At 42.1% G+C, this 21213-nt stretch overlaps 3 protein-coding genes across 4 annotated transcripts; all 3 read left to right on the top strand.

The window, feature by feature from the left end:
- The first annotated feature begins 1532 nt into the window (after positions 1 to 1532).
- LOC133915548 (FIP1[V]-like protein) lies at positions 1533 to 13866 on the top strand. 2 transcript variants are annotated; one of them, XM_062358751.1, is made up of 10 exons: positions 1533 to 2337; positions 4141 to 4296; positions 4339 to 4364; positions 4907 to 5036; positions 5121 to 5189; positions 5288 to 5431; positions 5906 to 6007; positions 6126 to 6397; positions 7795 to 9403; positions 12578 to 13866. In XM_062358751.1, the coding sequence occupies exons 1-10, from the start codon at positions 1630 to 1632 to the stop codon at positions 13142 to 13144; spliced, it is 3783 nt and encodes a 1260-aa protein (XP_062214735.1). In that variant the 5' UTR covers positions 1533 to 1629; the 3' UTR covers positions 13145 to 13866. The 2 variants fall into 2 exon arrangements, with proteins under 2 accessions (XP_062214735.1, XP_062214733.1); XM_062358749.1 differs by having other exon boundaries at positions 4141 to 4364.
- A 1037-nt stretch (positions 13867 to 14903) lies between these two features.
- On the top strand, positions 14904 to 15498 carry LOC133915547 (uncharacterized). The gene has a single exon (XM_062358748.1). It carries the CDS (start codon positions 15008 to 15010, stop codon positions 15290 to 15292), a length of 285 nt encoding a protein of 94 aa, XP_062214732.1. The 5' UTR covers positions 14904 to 15007; the 3' UTR covers positions 15293 to 15498.
- Positions 15499 to 16628: 1130 nt separating this feature from the next.
- LOC133915546 (lariat debranching enzyme-like) lies at positions 16629 to 20817 on the top strand. Its single transcript, XM_062358747.1, has 10 exons — positions 16629 to 16832; positions 16970 to 17086; positions 17453 to 17610; positions 18087 to 18208; positions 18365 to 18558; positions 19351 to 19533; positions 19627 to 19745; positions 19845 to 19984; positions 20187 to 20267; positions 20454 to 20817. Exons 1-10 carry the CDS (start codon positions 16827 to 16829, stop codon positions 20552 to 20554), a joined length of 1221 nt encoding a protein of 406 aa, XP_062214731.1. The 5' UTR covers positions 16629 to 16826; the 3' UTR covers positions 20555 to 20817.
- The last annotated feature ends 396 nt before the right edge of the window (positions 20818 to 21213 follow it).

Here is a 21213-nt window from a genome sequence, read left to right as displayed (position 1 = left end):
ACCTAATTGATTTGCTTGTTGGACCCACTGTAGTTGAGCTTTGGATACGTGGGATACTCGAACAATCATAACATATGCGATATATATGATAATTATTTTTACTCAATAACCGAATAAATATTCATGACTGACATTATGTGTATATGACTCGTCACATATTCAATCTGTATTTATGACGAGACTAGCTGCATCCGTATCCATCTTCGATTTCGATGAAAAAAATATGAGATAGGATATATGATCATCGACATCCATCTGTATCCGATACTATTACACCCCTACGTACGAACATAAGTTCTTTCCAACTTGATTCGAGATCAATCCATACAACACCATTCACATTAAGTGTATCGCATCAATATCAAAATCACACACACTTTCAGAAGTGCATAAATCAACAATACTATGCTACTACAAGCATATCAAGCATGCTACCAAAAACATATCCAAGCCACAGGATCACCATACTACAACGAGTATATCCAAGCATCATATTATCAATACATGTACATTATCATGTACTATTATGCTAAATCATTTTGCTATGCAATTTCATCATTAAACTAATTTTCATCACTAATAATATCACAAAATATAATTTTTTGTTACATATATTTATACTATTATGATACTACTTTTTAAAATAGGTCTACTCTTATTATTTCCAGATATTTAAACTCAATACATAAAAGCAATTTACGATCAAAGTGTTTCACGCAAACCCAAAACGAAACGTTTCCGTGTCCGTGAGGAGTACAAAGTAGGATTATCATGGATTTTTATAAGAAACATGCTTTCATATCGAAACTTAAAAAAAAGTCTAAAAGCCTCGTTCCGCATCAATGTTTTAGAAACTTGCATGAACTCTTGTTTTTGAAATAAGGGTTCATTTGGAAACACATATTTCATGTAATTCCTACGGAGCTATGTTCCTAGTAGGTCCTAAACCTCAAATAAATTTGAATGTGCTTAGACCATTAAGCTGGCGAGGTGCTTTATGAATTTTTTGAGTTAAATAGTAACGTCATACGTGAAATCAATAATATTTTGATAGAGACAAAAATATTTACAAAAAATAATAATTGAAAAATAAAAAGCTCATGATACATCTTATACATAAAAGAAAATAATAGTATTTCATGTAATTCCTACGGAGCCATGTTCCCAGTAGGTCCTAAACCTCAAATAAATTTGAATGTGCTTAGATCATTAAGCTGGTGAGGTGCTTTATGAATTTTTTGAGTTAAATAGAAACTCGTGAAATCAATAATATTTTGATAGAGACAAAAATATTTATGAAAAATAATAATTAAAAAATAAAAAGCTATGATACGGCATATACATAAAAGAAAATAATAGTATATTAATATTTTAATGCTGATAATATCTATTAATAGTATATTTCTAAGTTAATTGAAAGTTTCTTAACAATTAAAAGAGAATAAGACGAGGAACAAACTTCGACGTTAAACCGTTCGATCGGCGTAAATCGTTTATTTTAATAGAGTATAGATATCGTCCTAATTCTCGGTTTAACGACTTGTCCTAATTCTAATAGGGAGCTCCGAAGCAAACTCCACGACTCGTCCTCCCCCTCTTCCTCCCGCCTCCCCGGATCCCGCCGCCGCCATGGAGGACGACGACTTCGGCGACCTCTACACCGACATCATCATCCCCACCCCCACCCCCGCCTCCACCTCCGCGCCCTCCAACCCAGCGCCCGCCGAAACCCTACCCCGCCCTCCCCCAAACCCTAACCCTACCCCTGCCGCCGCCGAGGCTGAGGATGACGATGACTGGCTTCTAGGAGGAAGAGACCTCATCCCCGGGGTCGACCCGACCGGAGACTGGGCCGACGAGGACGATGATGGCGGCGCGGCCACGCCTCCCGCGAGGCGTGAGGTTTCTGCGCCCGCGAAGTCGCCCCCTGCCGCGGAGGATCTCGATCCGCTCATCGGGGGAGGCGTGGGCGACTCCGAGCCGGCTATCCCGGGGCTCTCATCGTCTGCGGCAGCTGGTGCGGCAGGGAGCGACGAGTGGGACAGCGACAGCGAGGACGACATCCAGATCGTGCTCAACGAGACGGACGGTCGCCGGGGACTCGGGGAGGATGAAGGTGACGACGAGGACGGTGATGACCTCGTCATCGTCGCGGACGGGCCCCACATCCCCTTGATGGAGGAGCAGGATTGGGGGGAGGACCCCACAGCGGCGGGGGCAGAAGGGGAGCGGAAGGACGGCGGTGAGCCTGGTAAGGCGGTGGCGGCACCCGGCGGGAGGATCGGGTACAGTGGCGGCAGCCAGGGGTTCCACCCGCAGCACCATTCCATGTTCAAGGTCAGTTATTCGGGCCAAGAAGCCGTACGATGCGCTCCAGCCACCCCCACCCAGGGAGACGGCGTAAACCTGGTTGCAACTCTCTATGCTTTATGTTGTAGTGTGCTACTTTGTGTAAATTTCTTATCAAGTTTAGCTTCTTTTTAGTTTTTACAATCCTTTTGCGTTCCTGCCTACCATTCCACAATGTAACTGTAAATGCATTAACATATAAAGGAAGAAAGAAAGAAAATCCGATGATTTTGCATTATCTATTGGGTGTTTCTATATATCAACTTCAAACGTTCAGCCCTTGCAATGGGCCATCTCCATGCTGGAGTTATAATTCTTCGTCTAGGTGGGAGTTGCTATCACGATGGTAATGTTGAGGCTGATTGGTTACTAAGTTGCAAGTCAGTAATGCTGTTTCAGTCTCCAGATGCAGATGTGATCTGGACAAAGCTGTCTGTTTTGAAGAATGGCGCCACTATTTCACATGTAGAGGAGTGTGCATCTGTTGCAATTCACCAACATCATCGATGCCTAATAAAGATAGGACAGAAATAAGTTGATATGAACTAGCTCAAAGAGCTGTCACTCTGCTTGCCAATTTGCCACCATTCCCATGCTTCCGCAGTGTCCTACAAATGTTAGCTGTTTGGCTGTATATACTCAAAGTTACAATGCTCCGATGTTGTATGTGCTCAAGTTACAGTCTCCCTGGCTGTAGGTTTATAATTAGATATCTGAGTTATTTTTGTTATTGTTGAGCTCAAAAGCAAATTGGAATGGTCGGCTGCTGATGAATATGTTTACTTTTCTTTGCTACAACCAGAAATACAGTCTGCTTACCTAGAAGGACTGGTTACAGCTTGATAAACCATACCGAGCCTTATAGAACTTCTGAACATCGAGATAGGTTATACCTTGTATGACCATATACGTGCAAGTAGGATTTAAATGATTCAAATGCAGCTGTAACTGTTATACACCACCACCAACAAAGCCTTTTGTCCCTAACAAGCTGGGTTGGCTAGAGATGGAACCCAACAATAGCCACGCAGCAAGTTGGGGTAGCCTTTTGCCCCAATCATCTGTAACTGTTATGCTTGTTGGTTATTGCTAATCTATCATCCACATTTATTGGGGAGTTTTGTTTTGTATGGATCTCTGCATGGATACCCATGCTGATATTGAGCTCTAACATGGTGAAATACCGGTTTATGACTTAGGCATGTTTGGATAATGTCTTAATTTTGTTGTCTTGAGTTTTCTAAGAGACAGTTTGCATGAACTTCATTTTTGCCTTTTTGAAAGAAAGGTTCAGTTTCTACAAAGTGTGCATGTGATATTGGATAATATGTAAGCTGGTGGTCTAAATTTATTCTTTTTCATGTGGTGTTTCTTGAAATTATAGCTTGCTTATCAATCATCTCTCATGCAGGGAAAACAAACATTTGTATGCACACAGAAGTGTTAGTTTGATATTGGCAATAATAGTTAAAGATTAATTCATTGTCGGCATGATGTATATTTTTATTTATCATCTGTTCCCATGACTTGCATGTCAGCAAATGGATTGTATTTAACTACTTGAAAATTTGTTTGCTTGGGCAAGAACTGTTCACCATTTTTGTTTCTTTTACGCGAATAACATTTACTTCTTGAAAGTTTTTGTTATGTTCTTTTTTTATTATTAATGATTTAAAGTAATTGACTAACTGTCTTCTTGGTCATTTTTTTTTGGTTTCTGTTATATGAATAGAATTTACTTTTTGAAACTTCTCTTATGTTCACTTCATTGATTCTGTCTTCCTGTTGCAGTATGTACGCCCTGGCGCTTCAATTGGTGGGGCTTCTGGTGCTCCTGGTCAGTTCCGCCCTCCTGGGCCTCCGGGTTCTTTCTCTGGTCGAGGAAGAGGTGACTGGAGGCCTGCTGTTGGTAGGGGCATGAATAAAAGCTTTCATTCAGGCTATGGAATGACTCCATGGGGTGGTTCAGGGCGTGATTTTGGTGGTGGACTAGATTTTACACTTCCTCCTCACAAGTAAGTAAACTGCTAGACATGGTAATAACGATAATTATACTTCTGGAATACATTATACCCCTTTTACGTGCAGTTATTTTGCACTTGTAAATGCCTTATTGATTGTCCCATTTGTAGTCATAATTCTATTATAGATGCAAAAAATTCTGTTGTAGGTCCTTTCAATTTTGACTGTTAAAATACCGTGCTTTTCTAAGTTCCAACTCACCACATCTTGAACATAAAAAAACTGAAAGGAATGAGATGAATTTAAAATATCATCCCACTGTTTTTGTATATGTTCATCAAACCATCTCTTAAACGACAAATGCCAAATTCTCTGTGCAATGTTTTATAGAGATGTTTTTGTCATCACAAATAGCATATAAGACAGGGTAAAGAAGACAAAGAGGGTTGTTACTTAAATCCTCCCCAAATCTAGTATTCCCCCCATTTCTCACATTCATTATTTTTTTATAGCAATGTCTTTTAGCTAAGGGCATATCTAGTTTATACTCATTCATTATTTTTTTATCCTAAAAACTGATTATTATTTGAGTCAGGACAATATTTGATATCGACATGGATACTGCATTTGAGGAGAAGCCATGGAAATACCCTGGTGCTGATATTTCAGACTTTTTTAACTTTGGCCTTGATGAAGAGAAGTGGAAAGACTTCTGCAAGCAGCTGGTGAGTCCATTTTTTACATTGACAAGTGCGTATAGCTGTTTTTGTACATTCATTCTTTTAAACTACAAAATCTTTTATCACCAGGACCTACTGCGACTAGAGTCTACAATGCAATCTAGAATACGGGTGTACGAAAGTGGCCGCTCGGAACAGGTTTATTTATTTATTTATTTTTTATAATCCTGTTATGGAAAACATCATCCTGCTCTATCGGTATGGAGGATAACAATGTTTTATTGATTTGCATTCAGGTCTATGATCCAGATTTGCCACCAGAGCTAGCTGCTGCTACTGGTCATCCAGAAATATCTGCTGACAATCGCAACAAAATAGATAACGGGCATACAGATTTCAGTGCCCAAGGAAGAGGTCCAGCAAACATGCGGACGCCAGTGGTATAGAGTTCCCTCCACCTCTGGAATTTTGTCTCCGATTCACGTTTTCTTTTGAATCTTTGTTTGTTGTGGTATATTTCCCTACGCTTTCTCATGCTATGGTTTTATGAGTGTAAGATGGTTACTTCCAAGCATTCACATATACTGTTGTCCATATGCCACAAATTGATGTTTTGCACACTCAATCCAGTGCTTCGTTTTAATAGTCATCTGCAACAAAGCAAACATGAATTTATGTCATTTACAGCCATCCATACATGAGCCATTTTCCTTTTAATTACTAGTAAGTATGGCCTTGTTCCTACATAACTATTACAGATTCCATAGCTTTTTCTCCCCTTGAAGGTGCGTGGGTTTTAATTTCTCTTCATAGAGAGTATATTCCAGTAGTTTAACACACGCATACTGTTTTTTTCCTTCATTTTTCTGTGCCTGCCTGTTTACATTATATAGTAATGTTCGTTTGCTCTTCAGATGACAGGGAGACCTATACAAGTTGAAACTGGTTACGGAGAACGCCTTCCATCTATTGATACACGCATACCTCGAATGCGTGGGTCAGATTCTGTTATCGAGGTACACTGTTTTCATGTTTTGGCAAATGTTACGAATGTTCTTCATCAGAGCAACTTGTGCAGTTTGGACTGCATGTCAGTTAATCATTAGCCACTGCTAATATTCCCACGCTTTCTAGATTGTATGCCAGGGCCATGATCCAATGGCTGATGACACAGTGGACCAAACTGAGAAGGATTCTCAAGGAGGTAATAAAGGAACCCATGATGTTGAGGATGGCAAACCCTATCCATCAGATAAGACGAATGATTCTGGTCATAACTCAAATTTGGGGAAGACAGAACATAAGAGACGGCTACCAGTTTCATCTGAAGGTGATATGTTGTCCTTGGACACCCATGCCCACTCCCCTCCCAGTTACAAAACAAGAGGTTCTCCTCGCGGAGTAAGGTATGTCATATTGTGTAACTTATATGTGCACACAAAAACACATTATTTGATTCAATTTTTCGTGATTCCGTTAGCGTAATTTCCATGATGAAAACTACATGTCTCTTGTTCAGTGTACAAAGCATAGCACAATGATTACTCTACCATTATTCGCATGTGCTGCCTGTCTTACTCATTGATCCTTATCATATGTGAGTCAGTACCATATTTGAGCAAACTGATCAGCAGTGCTGCCTGTTCTAACATTGCTATCCTGCTTATGCATATCTGAGCGCAAATTTATTGATCTGGGACAGTGGCAGTGGCTTCACTCGAAATATCTGGAGCCAAAGAGTGAACTGTTCTGGGTCAACTAAAGACTGGAACTTAACAAACCTGCCCACTTGTCCAGTTTTTTGTGACCTAGAGACAAGTCTTCGTAAAAACTCCTTTTTCTGCTGATAGAAAATGCTCTTTAGTTAGGTGTTGATGTCTTCTATAATTAGAGAAAAGTTGGGACAAGTAAGCACCAAACAGTAGATGCTCTTGAGGAAAATGTTAAAAGAAAAACTAAAGAGCCAATTGCATGTGATACTGTTTGGAATATTATGTATGCCACTCCTGATTTCCTTTACTGATCGCTTAAGACATCGAGATCACCATTGCACACCCGGACCGTTACTTTTCTGATTTATGTTAGCAAAGTTTATTAGAATGCAATAGTACTGAAATACTTTTGATGACAAGTCTATTAATACTATTTCCATGTGACAAAATGAAATACTTCTATGCATCATAGTGGTTAAATTTGAAAAGTTTGATTGCATGCGCTCTGGGATGGACTCTATTTTAGAAGCTACACTATAAAAATGAATTAATGGAGTTTTTTTGAAAGGAAAAAATGAATTAATGGAGTTGAATCTAGCTTATATCTATTGATACACCTTTGACAACAGAAAAGACATGAGGATGTATTTATAGACTAGAACAAAAGCTTTTTCATTTAGAAATATATCTGTACAAAAATGATATGTGGTCCAATCACTCATCCCATTAACTTGTGGGCTTGACTTGGTCGATAGCTGGTCTGGGTAAGTGGGCATGATAACAATGGACGAGCATGGTGTCAGACTGCAGTCTTGGCATCATTTCGTCAGACTAATGCTAGGTATTGCACATTTTCTTATCCAGCTTGAAGGATACTGGATGCACATTTTGGAGATCTTTAGATGATGTGGCTGTTTCTTTTTTTCTTTGCCTATGCACTTCTTCTGTATTTATCTTATGTTTTTTCATTGCTCCTTTTGCCTCATTATGCTTATAGGCTGTCTTAAAACAGTTTTTCACAATGCTGCCTTCAACCCTTCATTTTGTTGAAGTTATATTTCTAATGCTTGTCCCCAAAATTTTAACTTAAGGTCATTGAAAGGAAGCTTACCGGGTCAGAACTCTAGTCGAGAATTTGAAAGCTCCAACGAAGTAATACATCGCCAAACATTCTCAAAGAGATGCCGTGATTCCCAGAGAGAGTCAGAAACTAAGGGTGATTCAGAGGGTTCACCTGTTGCTGCTGCTGATGCAGCAGATAAGCTGAGCACAGAAGATCACCTTGATGATAATGATGATAGGATCCCATTGCTTGATAGTACTGAGGTGGATGGTGATGATGCTACCTCAGACCCTAACACACCTAGTGAGACAAATGAGGGTGATAACTTGGTTCACTCTAGTAAAAAGCAGAAACTTATTCCTATGGTTGAGCAGCCCACTGGACACAATAACAGTGAGCAGGACGAATCGAGGGCACTGAATAGTGACAATAGTAAAGGGAGGTCTGGTAGCAGCAAAGATCAACAGAAACGCCTTGAATCTGGTGAAGAAGTTCTTCAAGATAGGCATTCAAGGCGAGTAAATGATGTAAGAAGGCATCATGATGTGGAAGAGCGCAACCTCCGTCGAAAGGATGAGTACTCTCGCGATGTAAAACCAGATGTAGAAAGGTCACATTTGCCTCCCAGAGGCAGGGAAGATATCCACCAGCCTTATGCAAACAGAGATCGGGTTGACATACGGGGTAGAAGTTATGATAGGGCAAGAGATACAGAAATTTGGCCGAGGAGAGAAGATAGCGTTCACAGCAGACGAGCTAAAGAGGAAGATTTGAGGGTGGAGTACAATGCTGAAGTTGGTGCAGGGCATAGAAATAAGGTGAGGCCCATTGATAGGAATGATAGAGATGAAGATCTTCATTCGCGGAAACGTTTGGATGATGGTGACTGGAGGAGCTCTCGACAAAGAGAGCGTGGTGATATGGTTTTGAATCGGCGTGAAAGTTTGGATGACTCACATATCAAGAGAAATAAGGATGACGAGAACTTGCGGAGAATGAAACCTGAAAATGAAGACGTGATGCATGGTTATAGAGCAAGGGATGATCATAACCGAAAAAAGAGAGAGAGGGATGATGGAAATGATCAGAAAAGAAGAGATGACAGTGGTAGGATGCTGGAGAAGGTCGATGATCGTTATCATGCCAAACACAAAGAAGACAACTGGCGACAGAGAGAAAGAGAGGACAGACAGAGACCCAAGCATGAAAACACATTAACCCTTCAGAGAGAAGGGAGAGGAACTGGTCGGGGTGGACGGATTATGGATGATAAGTTAGTCAGTGGTGGTAGGAAGAAGGATGAACCGAGACCATCAGTATTAAACAAAGATACCCAAGAGCGCACCAGGCAAAATGAACCTTTGAGGAGAGGCCAGGGTGCGGAAGAAAACAGCCTGAAGAATAAAGGGCGGTCTGATGTACATCCACGCGATGACAATTCAAATAATACTGAGAGGTCCAGGCAAGAAAAACCAAACAATAATCGTCTATCTAGCAGTTCTGATGTTCGCCATGCGGGTAGAGATAGGTACAGGGAGAGTAGAAGAAAGGGCAGAAGTTCCGAGCCTAGTGAGCACGATCTTCACAGATCGAGCAAAAGGAGACGTGAAGACCATGAAAGACATCGAAGTGGGAAGGTATGAAATTATTGTCAGAAGTGGCTCCCTAAATGCATAGGCATTAGAAATCCAGGCGGTAGGCCACCTACTTACTAGAAACATGACAAAATTATTATAGCTGAACTGGAAACATTTAGCGTGCTGTTTTTTCAAGCTCTTTTCAAATTAATCCCTATCGGTTTTGCAAAAGATCTGGGGCAAAATATCTGCAGTTAAGTGAAAAGTATTAGTACCAACAGTAGGGCATATTCTTGATTGTGCACTTAAGAATTTATGTCTATAGTGTTTGTGATGATTGTTTCAAGACAATTGTTTACATCTTAGGATCCTGTTATTGGGCCAGAAGATAAAATTGTTTGCATAGAGCCATAGATTATTTATTCAGTAAAAAATGTCAAATATTCTAATATGCAAGGATCCTCTTTTCTTGTTAATGCCTTTAACTAGTTGAGTAGTAAGATATATTGTATACTTCGTATTAGTACTACAGTGCTTGTGCTTCGCAACACATCCCAAATAAATCCTGTCACATTTTCTCAGTTCTAAAACAAAATAATGACACTTTTTGCATAGTATGTTGCTTATGCTTTGCATGGTTACTTTATATGGCAACATAATTACAGTCAAGAAGCATTGTGCTAGTAGGTATGGGGTATTGTGATATATTTTATGCAACATTCATTATTCAACCCTGAAGACTCCAGGTAAAAGGTGTTGCCTTACCATCTACTGGCTGTACACTAGGATTCAGGAATACTAACATAATAGCATCGGGGTATACACCCAAATAGTGATATATAAATTTGTCAATGTACAGCCACTAATAGTATGGGTAACCGGGTAAGGTCGACCAAAAGCAACTAATATATACATGACTAAATAGAACTGTGTCAAAAGTAAAGATTCATGAAGACTGTAGGACTTGTATTTCTATTTCCCTCCAGTATGTTTGCTTGAAAGCAAACAATAATATACACCACTGCAAGGTCAAGACAGCTATTACAATATTCAGAAATGTGCATAGAAGATCACCAAACTGGACCAATTCATGGGCTGGCTTGTTTGTTGCAGACTTGCAGTTGAGAACCTGAGTGTGCAATGCTTCCATTTCACTAGGACCTGCCTCATTATGTTACCTCCTATGGAGAGGCTATGTCTGCTGTGGCAAATTAAGTGCTGCATATTTGTTAATAGCATCCATCTCTTGCAACAAAACAAGCTATAACCAGTGCATAAATGTTAATAGCGTCCTTACACGGGCTCTGAGTGTCTTGTTATTGCGCTTTGTATTCAGTATACCAATGCATCTCCAACAACCATAGTTCTTTTTTACGAATGCAAAACATACTAGTGGCCTTGTCTTTTGAACATTTGTTTTTGTGGCAGGCTTGCAGCTCCACTCTTTTATGCATCAATGATTTCTAGGTTGTCTTGTTATTGCGCCGTATAGACCAATGATTTTATGTTCCTTCATGCATCAAATTAATAGATTATCTTGTTTAGCCATCCAACCCATAACAAAATTGCAATTTCTAGGGCTTTCCAAGAATTATGTCATTCAGTGCTAGTGTTGTGTTGATAAGAAAGATTAGAATCATCATTAAGCTTCACAAAAACGTTGGCCCATTGCACTCGTCTTTTTCTTGCTCCTTTATGATGGAATTGTAGGATTCTGGGAGATAATTAATGAAATCAGGTGAGGTGCGCAAAATAAAACATAACAAGGAGGGGGTATTTTTTTCACTTTTACAGTGATGTTATGCTTGAGTTCAGTTGACACAAAATCATTTAAATTTGAGCCTTCATCCAGAAAACTGAGAAAAAAGCGACTAAATAAATGAACTAAATTAACATGATACAGATAAACTAATATCTAGGTTTCTAGTAGAAGAGGTGGTGACCGTCAAGTTCAGGATGACAGTGGTCGGCGGAGTGGAGCAGTGGTGATCGGTGGAGTGGAGCAGTGGTGGTTTTTAGACATGACAAAGGCAGTGTTAGGTGACCTATTTTGGAGCGAGTCTCAGTTGCCAAAGCTATGGTTGTTATGGGAGCATCTGTTTTTTTTAGATAATGGAAATACAACTTTCGGCCTCTGCACCAACAAGAGGTCAAGACGTCCAGGATGCACATAGTCATTTTTTGAAAATAGGCACTCAAATTCACACCCAAGAGGATTCGAACTTGGGTGGTCTAGGTGTACATCCACATCCTCAACTAACTAAGCTATGCTCAGTTCCTGGTATTGGTTGCATGGTACACAGGGGTCATTGGGTAAGTTTAGGGTGACAAGAGCTATGATTTGAGAACATATTCGATGCCTGATTGATAGAATGAAGAATTGCTGTCTTCTGGAACCAAGATAATGGATAGGTGGATATTGGGGAAGGGGGGCAGCTATTGAATACAAACAGGTAGTGCAATCATGACAAGATGAGCACACAGCAGAGCTCGAGCCTTAGGTGTGGGGCCATAGCCATATGGATGAACTTATCATGTGGGATGAGGGCGGAGAGTCAATTATTTTTGTCTAGTAATGTTTTTTTCGTGGTGAGTTAAGATATTACCCCAACTACATGCACACTAAACCTGTGGGGTCTATCATTTGTATATTTTTTGGAATGTTAGTCCACCCCCCCCCCCCCCCCCCTATCAGAAAATCTAAAAAACCTGTTGAGTGGTGCCTTGCTCTATCTGGCCCCATGTTTGCTTGTGATGCAGTTGAATTTTTGTGAAGGCAGAAGATTGACACATGCATTTATTGACTGAACCGCTAGTAACTTCACTTCAAACTAAATCAACATTTATGTGTTTAATGCATGTCTGTAGACTATGCACATGATCTGTTGGATAATTACCAAACACGCCAGGATTTCTTACATACACACATTTCAAATTGAAACACTATTCACATGAAGATTTCTTTGTAGCTCTGTTTTTTGTGTAGTTTGTCCATTAGTTTCTTTTTGGTTAGTGATAGGCGTGACACTTGTGTGTACTCCTTGGGATTGATTTCTGTGGTGAGCAACTATTTTTGTCTATTAAATGAAAACCGTTAAGCATGACTCTGGTATGATTGATGGATTCCAATATTTTTCCAAAGCAAATTTACTGCTTTTGGGTTTGTATTTTTTTTAAATGCTATTTTGGTCATATTCACCCCCTCAACAATAATGAAAAAATAACTTTGTATAGGTTGAGACAAAAGAAGCGAGCGAGCAAGAGAACAGTAGAGATCGTGGCGCATTATCCCAAAAGAGCCAGAATCCTCAACCAGATAATTCATTCATGAAACAAGTTGAAGAAGACGCCATATTAGATGATGAGAATGAGGATTCAAGGAGGGGCCGCTCTAAGTTAGAGCGATGGACGAGCCACAAAGAGATAGAATATACTAATATTGATAATGAAACTACAGAGACATTTCCGTCCATCAAAGTTGATGTTCAAACCCCCACTGCCGATGAGTTAGGTAAATCTGAAGTTTGTACTGCAGTTGGCAGTTCAGACATCAAGAGCAGTGGTGATACTGGGCAGACATCTGATAAGATGACTGAGGAGCATGACCGACATCTAGATACAGTTGAGAGGCTCAAGAGACGAAGTGAGCGTTTCAAACTTCCCATGGCCGGTGAGGAGGAGGCACCACAGAGCAAAAAGATGGATGCTGAAGTGCAGCCTCCCCAAAATGAATCTGCTGCTGCCGATATGGAAGTGAAGCCAGAGCGTCCAGCTCGCAAAAGGAGATGGACTGGGAGTTAATCGAACTTGAATAGCACTGAAGAAATTTCGGTAGATTTCTTGCACATGCTTGCACTTCGGCATGTTTTTTTCTCGTACAACTGAAAGTTGAATTGATGTATGATTTTACTGTTTTACTTATACCTGTACGTGTAAACTTACATAGTTGATTTGTGGCTGGGAACTGGATGCTGTACTTTCCCCCATCCCTTTTCCTACTATGATTCCAGTGACCTAAATGTGTGGCAACGGTGCCACCGAACTTTAGGATAGTTCCAAGGCTGTTATGAGAAGCAGTCTCCTCAGAGTTTCCCAGTCGAATCACTGGGTTCCACAGGAGCTACATCTGAAGAAGTTGGAGCGCCAATGCTGCAAGTTACTTTCTTATGAACTGCAGGTGGCCTGTACGCATTGGATTTTGTATCATTCTTGTATTGGTGTGAGTTACAAGCCGTGGTGGTTGGATGTTTGGTATGTGATGCTGACTGCAGAAGCAATCGATTCAGCTTCCTGTTCATGGATACCAGGTGACCAAGAGCTAGAGATTCCAGAACTGATATAACCACTGATTTGTATGCTTCATATTACCATAGTCATGTACATTCTGATAAACATAGAAGTGTCGAGCACCAGTTATTAGATGCAACAAGAGTTTGTAGTGTAGAGATTGTTTACTTGTTGTAGATTAGCGATGTATATAGTTCATGTGGAATTTTGCTAATCATACAGAGTTTAAGATGGCACGATCTTTGAACTGATTGAAATTTAGCGCTGCAAATTTGTACTTGCATGCTGTCTTGAATTTTTGCTTCGCATCTCTTCGCTATGCTACTCCCCCGTTCCACCTCGAGCCTCGTCACTTTTCTCCGGGAGATGTCGCAGCGCGCCTTGTGCCTTTCGGGGGACCGGGTGCGTGGTTGGGGTTGCCGTCGGGCGTGGGCTCGGCACGCGCCGGTGCTGCCCTCCCACGGGGCGGCGCGCCCCCGCTCGTGCCCGGGCGCAGCGCGCTTCACCCGCCACAGGTTAGCGAGCGAGCCACCGGCGTTTCTTTCGCTTCTCTTATCCCTTCCGCCCAATCACCGTGTATTCCTGTGGGCACAGCGTGCCTACCTGGGTTCCGCGCGACGCCAGCCGACAGAGAAACGGGCCTGACCGCGGGGCTCACTCCAAGAGTAGCCGTCAGCACCATGGCGGCGTGTGCCGGCACGCGCCCGGGGCACAGGATGGGCAGCCGCTGCCTCGTTTATCCATTCAAGTAAAAAAGAAATGTTTTCGCTAGTGCTTTCTTAATCAATCTTGCAGGCAGAGTGTCAATCCGTTCATAGTCCTACTAAAAAAATCCGTTTATAGTCACTGGAAGTCTGCCCCGTTTATTCATTCAAGTAAAAAAGAAATGTTTTCGCTAGTGCTTGCTTAATCAATCTTGCAGGCAGTGTCAATCCGTTCGTAGTCCTACTAAAAAAAATCCGTTCATAGTCACTGGCAGTTAAGGTTTGCACAACACATGGTGACATGGGCCATGATGTTTCGTCAGTCGCATCCCTGGTGACAACAGCAAAACTGGCGCCTGCGCACCCAGTCTTTTTGGCCTCGTCCCACAGGTTTGCAAGTACCGACAGACGCAGCAGAGGTCCGTTTCCAAAAGCGTCCACGGAGATAACCCACTGGTTTTCCCAAAAACCTCGGCACCCACCGCAACCCACCCACCCACCCAGTGCCCGGTCGTCATCCGTTTCGGCCTCGCCTGCGTCTATAAATCGCCCGGCACCCACCCGGCGAGACCAGCAACTCGTTTCCGTCGTTCTGAACCGATCCGGACACTGCTGCGAATCCGTCGTTCTGCCTGCCAGGCGCCCAGGCATCATCGAAGAAGCAAGGCAAGCGATGGCCCCGAGCGCGTCGATGCTGTTCCTGAGCTACCACCAGCTCCGCAGGCCGGCGGAGGCAGCGCCCAAGAAAGAGGAGGAGGAAGCTGGCGGCGGCGTCCGGCTCGGCGTGAGCAGCGTTTTCTCACTCGGCGCCTTCGCGCGGCGGCGGGAGACGGCGCCGGCGGTGCGGGCCGAGTGGAAGAGAGGGCGCGAGCGCGACGCCGGCGAGGAGGAGAAGGCGGCGGCGGAGCTGGAAGGGAAATTCGAGGAGGCGCTGCGCCTCAGCTGCTGGTCTTCTTGAAGCCATGCACGAAGCCTGGATATGGCCGGGAGCAAGGTTTCGCCTCCTAGATAATGCAAATTACGATAGAAGAACAACAGATGCGTGCGCCGATATATAAGGATCGAGCAAGAAATGCATCTGGATTTCTTTCTTAGTTTCTCGATCCTTTGTCTCATGTGCAGCTCTTGATGATATGTAGATAAGAAGATGTTAACTACTGCTCCTCCGATCCTCTCTGTTGCTCCGTGCATGCTTACGGATTTCTTTCTCCTTTTCCTGAGACATCTTGCGACAGGTCGTACACTGTCCCGGGGTTCCCTCATCCTCCGCCTCTAGAGGTGTGGCGCACGATTCATCTTCTGTCTCCCCAGGAAAGCACAGCTCCTCTTCCGAGTCACTTCCGAAACGAATGGTTAGGCATTTTGAGTGCTTCAATCATACGCCGGAGTTGTTCTTTTGAGATTTACACGAGCTCGTTGCGGTGCTCTCAATCGGTGTCGGCCTATTAGGCAAAAAACGACCGGTTGATTGGGACCACGATCTCTCGCATCTCGAATTACAGCACGAAGTCTATGAACTCGCATCTCGAGTTAGCATTTGAGATGGCCGTATAAGAAGCGGAAACCGAGATTAGCACGTGGGAGCATCTCCAAGAGTTGCATGCGACACGAATAGATAACACTATATGTAACATCTTCAATTGTTTAAATATAGCATCATCTATAAAATTAATCGAGGCTTACACTTAATAAATATTAATAGATTAAATAAGTAGATTATTCGATTGCAAGATCAATGAATTAAATAGGTCCACTTCACATAGATAAAAATCTGATATGAATAATATTATATGTTATTGACATGCATTATTTTAGATACTCTAATACCACGGCTCATAGCCTCAGACCGAGTGCAACAGCTTCCAACAAAGAACCCCGGAACGAGTTTGGCTGCCACGTCAGACAGAGAGCCGAAAGTCATAGTTGACTGTTCAATGAGCCTTTTTTGAGTAGTGTCATCCAGAGACCAGAGCCCCATTACTCGATTCAGGCCCAAAACACTGGAAAAACTTCGGTGCAAACAAGTAAATATGTGTAAGTATACAAATAACAAATTTCATCCATCCAATTCCCATTCGATAGATGCAGTTGATCCCACTATTCCATCAGTAGAGAGATTGCATAAAACTCCTCGTGCCGTCACAAAATATCATGAAGTAACTCTTTTACTGGTGAGATGATTAGATTAACCGTAACATTCGTATGTGATCGGACCGACTATATTCATTGTTTGCACATTTACATATATTTGTTAGTTTGCATCAATATTTTCTCTAAAACACGGCCCATAGTCATTCTTTTCAAAAGAACGACCCACGGCCATACAAGGCTGCAGCTGCAAGTGGGCTTTATGGCCCATAGACCATCCCACAAAAGCCCCCTCTCGCAGACCCGCGCCATCTCCCCCACCGCGTCCCGACCTCTCCCGGCTTCCACCCTTCCCCTCCTGGGCTGCTCCTGCCGGCGCTCCGCTCACTGCTCGCCGGCGCGCCATGAAGGTGAGCTCTCCCTTTCTCCTCTGCTTCCCCCCCCCCCCGCGTGTGACTTCGCTTGCAGCAACGGCAGCAGTGCGGAGGCTTCTCCGGCCCGCGGGTCACTTGTTCGACGTAATGCCTCGCTGGGTGCTCCCGTGCAGATCGCGGTGGAAGGGTGCATGCACGGGGAGCTGGACAAGGTCTACGACACGCTGCGCAGTCTCGAGGAGACCGAGGGCGTCAAGATTGATCTCCTCCTCTGCTGTGGCGATTTCCAGGTGTGCTCCCCAATCCTCACTTGTGGGGCGGTTCTTGGGAGTAATGCAACGTTTCCATGACATATACGATTCGTTTGAGATAAAAAAGAGAGTTTGTTGTCCCATGCCTTTATGATGGTGAACCTCCTACTGCTTCTTCCAATTCTGAAACTGGGATTGGCCTGTTGACTTTGCCCTTCCTTTAGACAAAGAGCCCCCAGTTTCGCCAAATAAAAAAATCGTTTGGTTCTTTGTTTCTTTTGAATTAACAATCGTTCGCCTGGTTGAGACTTGGGAGAAACAACTACGATCTTTGTTAATTTTTGATAGTACTAGTTCTCTAGATGTTAATATATATCACAACTTAACGTTGCATTATTCTAACAGGCTGTTCGGAATGAGAATGATTTACAGTGTGTTAACGTCCCACCAAAGTTTCGTACCATGAACTCATTTTGGAAGTACTACTCAGGACAAGTAGTTGCTCCATACCCAACCATCTTCATCGGAGGAAATCATGAAGCATCCAATTATCTGTGGGAACTGTGAGTCTTTGCCACTTATATTCGATGCGGCTTTCGAGATACAAATTTGTGGTTTCTCTTTGGCCTCATGTTTTAAACATATCTTCGGGTCCACACTGAGAGCAGCTAACTAGAATTGGCAGTGACAAAATTAGGCAAACTGAATCACAGTATTATGATTTTTTTTAGCATAACTCATTTTTTTAGGATTATTCTTGTCTGAGTGAGTATCTGTTGAACTATGTTGTTCAATAATCACCTCTAGAGTCCAGGTCTCTAGGGTACCTGTAATCAGAGTATGGTGTTGAATGAAGTGGTCTTGAAACTAGGTCTTTCTTTTGCTTATAACTGTGAATTTGCTTAGAATTCAATTACAAGGTCCCATCATTGGATAGATTGAGCATAATTGTTGAATTATGTGTCTATTGTTGATGTTTTTCTTTGCTCATTGACAAATTTAATGCCTGGTATTTTCAATGTGGTCTTATTACTATTAGGTACTATGGAGGATGGGCAGCACCTAACATATACTTTTTGGGGTTTTCTGGTGTTGTTAAGTTTGGAAACATCCGAATTGCTGGATTGTCAGGAATACATAAGCATTGGGATTATCACTTAGGCAAGTTTGTTATTTACATGGGTTACTTTGAAGATTTGTTATTCTTAACCTTTGCATCTGGAAGTAATCATGAAAGGACAGAAGCCTATCAAAAAATGGCCCAACAGTAACTGTCTTTACGTGTTGAGTACTCCAAACTTATTGCTACATGTGCAGGACACTACGAGAGGCCTCCATACACTGAAGATACTAAACGATCTGTTTACCATGTAAGGCATTATGATGTTCTCAAGCTCATGCATGTGAAGGAGCCTCTAGATATATTCTTGTCCCATGATTGGCCTCTGGGCATTACTGAGTATGGAGACTGGCAGAAGCTCATTTTAGAGAAAGTGTTCTTTGAAAAAGAGGTAATTTTAACTAGCTTGAGAGATTGCCTTCTGTTAAAGCTGCATGCCATTGTATCATTACTTCCCCTATAACCTATAAAGTCGTGGAAATGTCTCAAGACAGATTCTAACTTCTGTGTGCCAGAATGCCGCATGATGCATTTTGAAGCAGAACCAAGAAAGTGATATTAACAAGTGGTGTCACAGTTTTAACAGGAAACAAACACCTTTTTAGATCAGAACCCTATCAGTTCAAGAATATGTGATCATAACATAAGTATTGGTCCTAGCATTTTTCTGGGAGCTAAATCTTGTCAAGTCTCACTAAGTACTCATCTGTTGTTCCCTTCAGACTCTTGGGTCTTGACTTCTTTCCTTGGGGACCCCTTAAGATTCTTTGAGTCTTGAGTTCCTTTACTTAGGACAACTCCTTGGGGATCCCTTAAGATTCTTTGAGTCTTGAGTTCCTTTACTTAGGTCAACTCTCTAATGTACCTTTCCCCCTTCCTGTAGGTTCCTCTGCTCTTGCTTTGGCTTGAAGTTGTGCACCTCCTTTGGATCCAACTTTTTTATCTGCCTTTACTCAGGGTCTAGAAAACTATCCTTATTTGGGAAACCAATTGTACGATGATCACTGTTTAGGCCTGTATAACCGTCCTTAGGTTTCCTTGATTTGGTTTAGCATGCACAATGTTTTGGGTGAATCCACTTTCTTACAAAATACATGTTTCATTCTTCCCTAACGCATATTCATATATCTTCAGGAATGTTGCTGCATCTGAATATCATACTATTGTTACTGTTTTTTGTCAGGTTAACAACAGAACATTAGGCAGCAGACCTGCAGCTGAATTACTGAACAAACTAAAACCACCGTACTGGTTTTCTGCCCATCTCCACTGTAAGTTTCCTGCTATCATCCAGCACGGAAAGGATGGACCTACAACGAAGTTTCTTGCGCTTGATAAGTGCCTTCCTGGGCGCAATTTTTTGCAGGTGCACTTATTTCCTGTTCTAGAATAATTTCAATCTTTATGAATAAATTTTGTTATACACATTTGCCTCTGAGGTTATGCCATTCCATTTTAGGTTGTAGACATTCCATCTGAGCCAGGACCATATGAAATCCAGTATGATGAAGAATGGCTAGCAATAACACGAAAATTCAACAATGTTTTCCCCTTAACTCGGATGCGATTTACAATGCGGTTGGTGCATATAATGTCTTTATCCGTTAGCGTATAGTCCGTATTCTAAAAATTTCAGCCAGTGCTAAATATGGAATTGTTCAATTGTTTTATTTATAGGGATGAGCACCTTGACACTCAAGATGACCAACAATGGGTTAGGAGCAAGTTGAGTACTAGAGGGCCTAAGCCTTTTGATTTTGTCCAGACTGCACCATCTTTCAATCCTTCCAATCCAGTGTCTAAACCCTTTATAACAGGTAAGTTTGAATATTCACATCTTAAGTCTTAACTGTGCATCATGTCATGTGATTCTAAGCATTTGCTAATTCCATCTGAATGTTATCCTAATACCTTTGATTTTTTTTATAAAGACCATGCTTGACATCAAGTTTGAATTTATTTCCTTTCTTATCAAAGTTCTGAATTGTGCTTAAATCATTTCTCCTGTGTTATATACAGTTCCCTGCAGGAATCCACAAACAGAGTCTTTTCTCCAGCTTCTGGAACTCCCATATCTGCTGGACTCATCTAACTCCGAGGGTATGTCTCATAAATGGTTAATATAATTTCTGCTGATTTTTAAGCATTGAATATCATGCATGCAAAGATGAAAACTAGCAAAAGTTTGGCTATGGTTGGTCTCAACGATTTCCCCCCGTCAAATGTTGATACTGTAACATATGCTTCTAGCTTTTGATAATCTGTGATTTCTCAAATCGTCTACAGGGGTCAATAGAAATGTGTCAAGCTCTCAACCAGGATCCACGCTTGTTGATGATGATATAGAACTACCGGATGAAACTGAAGATGCTGCGGAAGATGAGTGAATGACGGAGTCGTTGGACAAGCTCCGTTGCGTCATCCCAGTTGCAGGGTTTGCCAGATATCTTTATGAATGGATGGGATGGCCTTGTCTCAGTATAGAGAAGTCTCAACGTCTTTAGAACGAGGAACTAACGTGAACTAACTCTAGTATCGTAGCTGCTTTTGAGTTGCGAGTAGGAGAATGTTGTGTGGAATCACAGGCTAGCACATTGCAAACTTTCTTCGTGCTGAATTGTTGGTGCCAGTCAATGTACTTCCTCACCTACTGATACTTTCGCATATCTCTGAAACATCGCAAACAACAAACAATAATATGTCTACTTGGTGGAATGCCACACACTCGCAAATCGATATTAGTTAAAAGGACAAGTCAAGAGTGACGAGTATTTGCAACGAAAGACCTCTAGTTGCAAGGCTGATAAAACAACCAAAATGGGTCGGTTGGAGACTTGGAATCGGTTGGAGACTCAGAGTCACTCAAACTGGGCGAAATTTTTGGTGCAAACGGAGACTGGAGGTAGTACGATCCACATCCAACGGCAGCGAGGGAGTCCCCCATCCCACCATGCGTATTTCGCAGAAAACCCCCTGCGACAATTCAGTTTGTCGCAACCTGGTCCCTCCTCTTTCTGCTCTTGCCCCGCCCACAGCCCATCACCAA

The sequence above is a fragment of the Phragmites australis genome, chromosome 4 (assembly GCF_958298935.1).
Source record: "Phragmites australis chromosome 4, lpPhrAust1.1, whole genome shotgun sequence".
In the NCBI taxonomy this organism is placed as follows: Eukaryota; Viridiplantae; Streptophyta; class Magnoliopsida; order Poales; family Poaceae; genus Phragmites; species Phragmites australis.
The sequence above is the reverse complement of the archived record's forward strand: the minus strand, read 5'-3'. Positions and strand labels throughout refer to the sequence as shown.

Coding starts and splice junctions, on each gene's coding strand:
- LOC133915546 (XM_062358747.1), top strand. Junction 18,209..18,364: donor GCATTGGGATTATCACTTAG/GCAAGTTTGTTA, acceptor CTACATGTGCAG/GACACTACGAGAGGCCTCCA. Junction 19,746..19,844: donor CGGATGCGATTTACAATGCG/GTTGGTGCATAT, acceptor TTTTATTTATAG/GGATGAGCACCTTGACACTC.
- LOC133915548 (XM_062358749.1), top strand. CDS start 1,630: ATGGAGGACGACGACTTCGGCGACCTCTACACCGACATCATCATCCCC. Junction 5,190..5,287: donor AAAGTGGCCGCTCGGAACAG/GTTTATTTATTT, acceptor ATTTGCATTCAG/GTCTATGATCCAGATTTGCC. Junction 6,398..7,794: donor GGTTCTCCTCGCGGAGTAAG/GTATGTCATATT, acceptor TTTTAACTTAAG/GTCATTGAAAGGAAGCTTAC.
- LOC133915547 (XM_062358748.1), top strand. CDS start 15,008: ATGGCCCCGAGCGCGTCGATGCTGTTCCTGAGCTACCACCAGCTCCGC.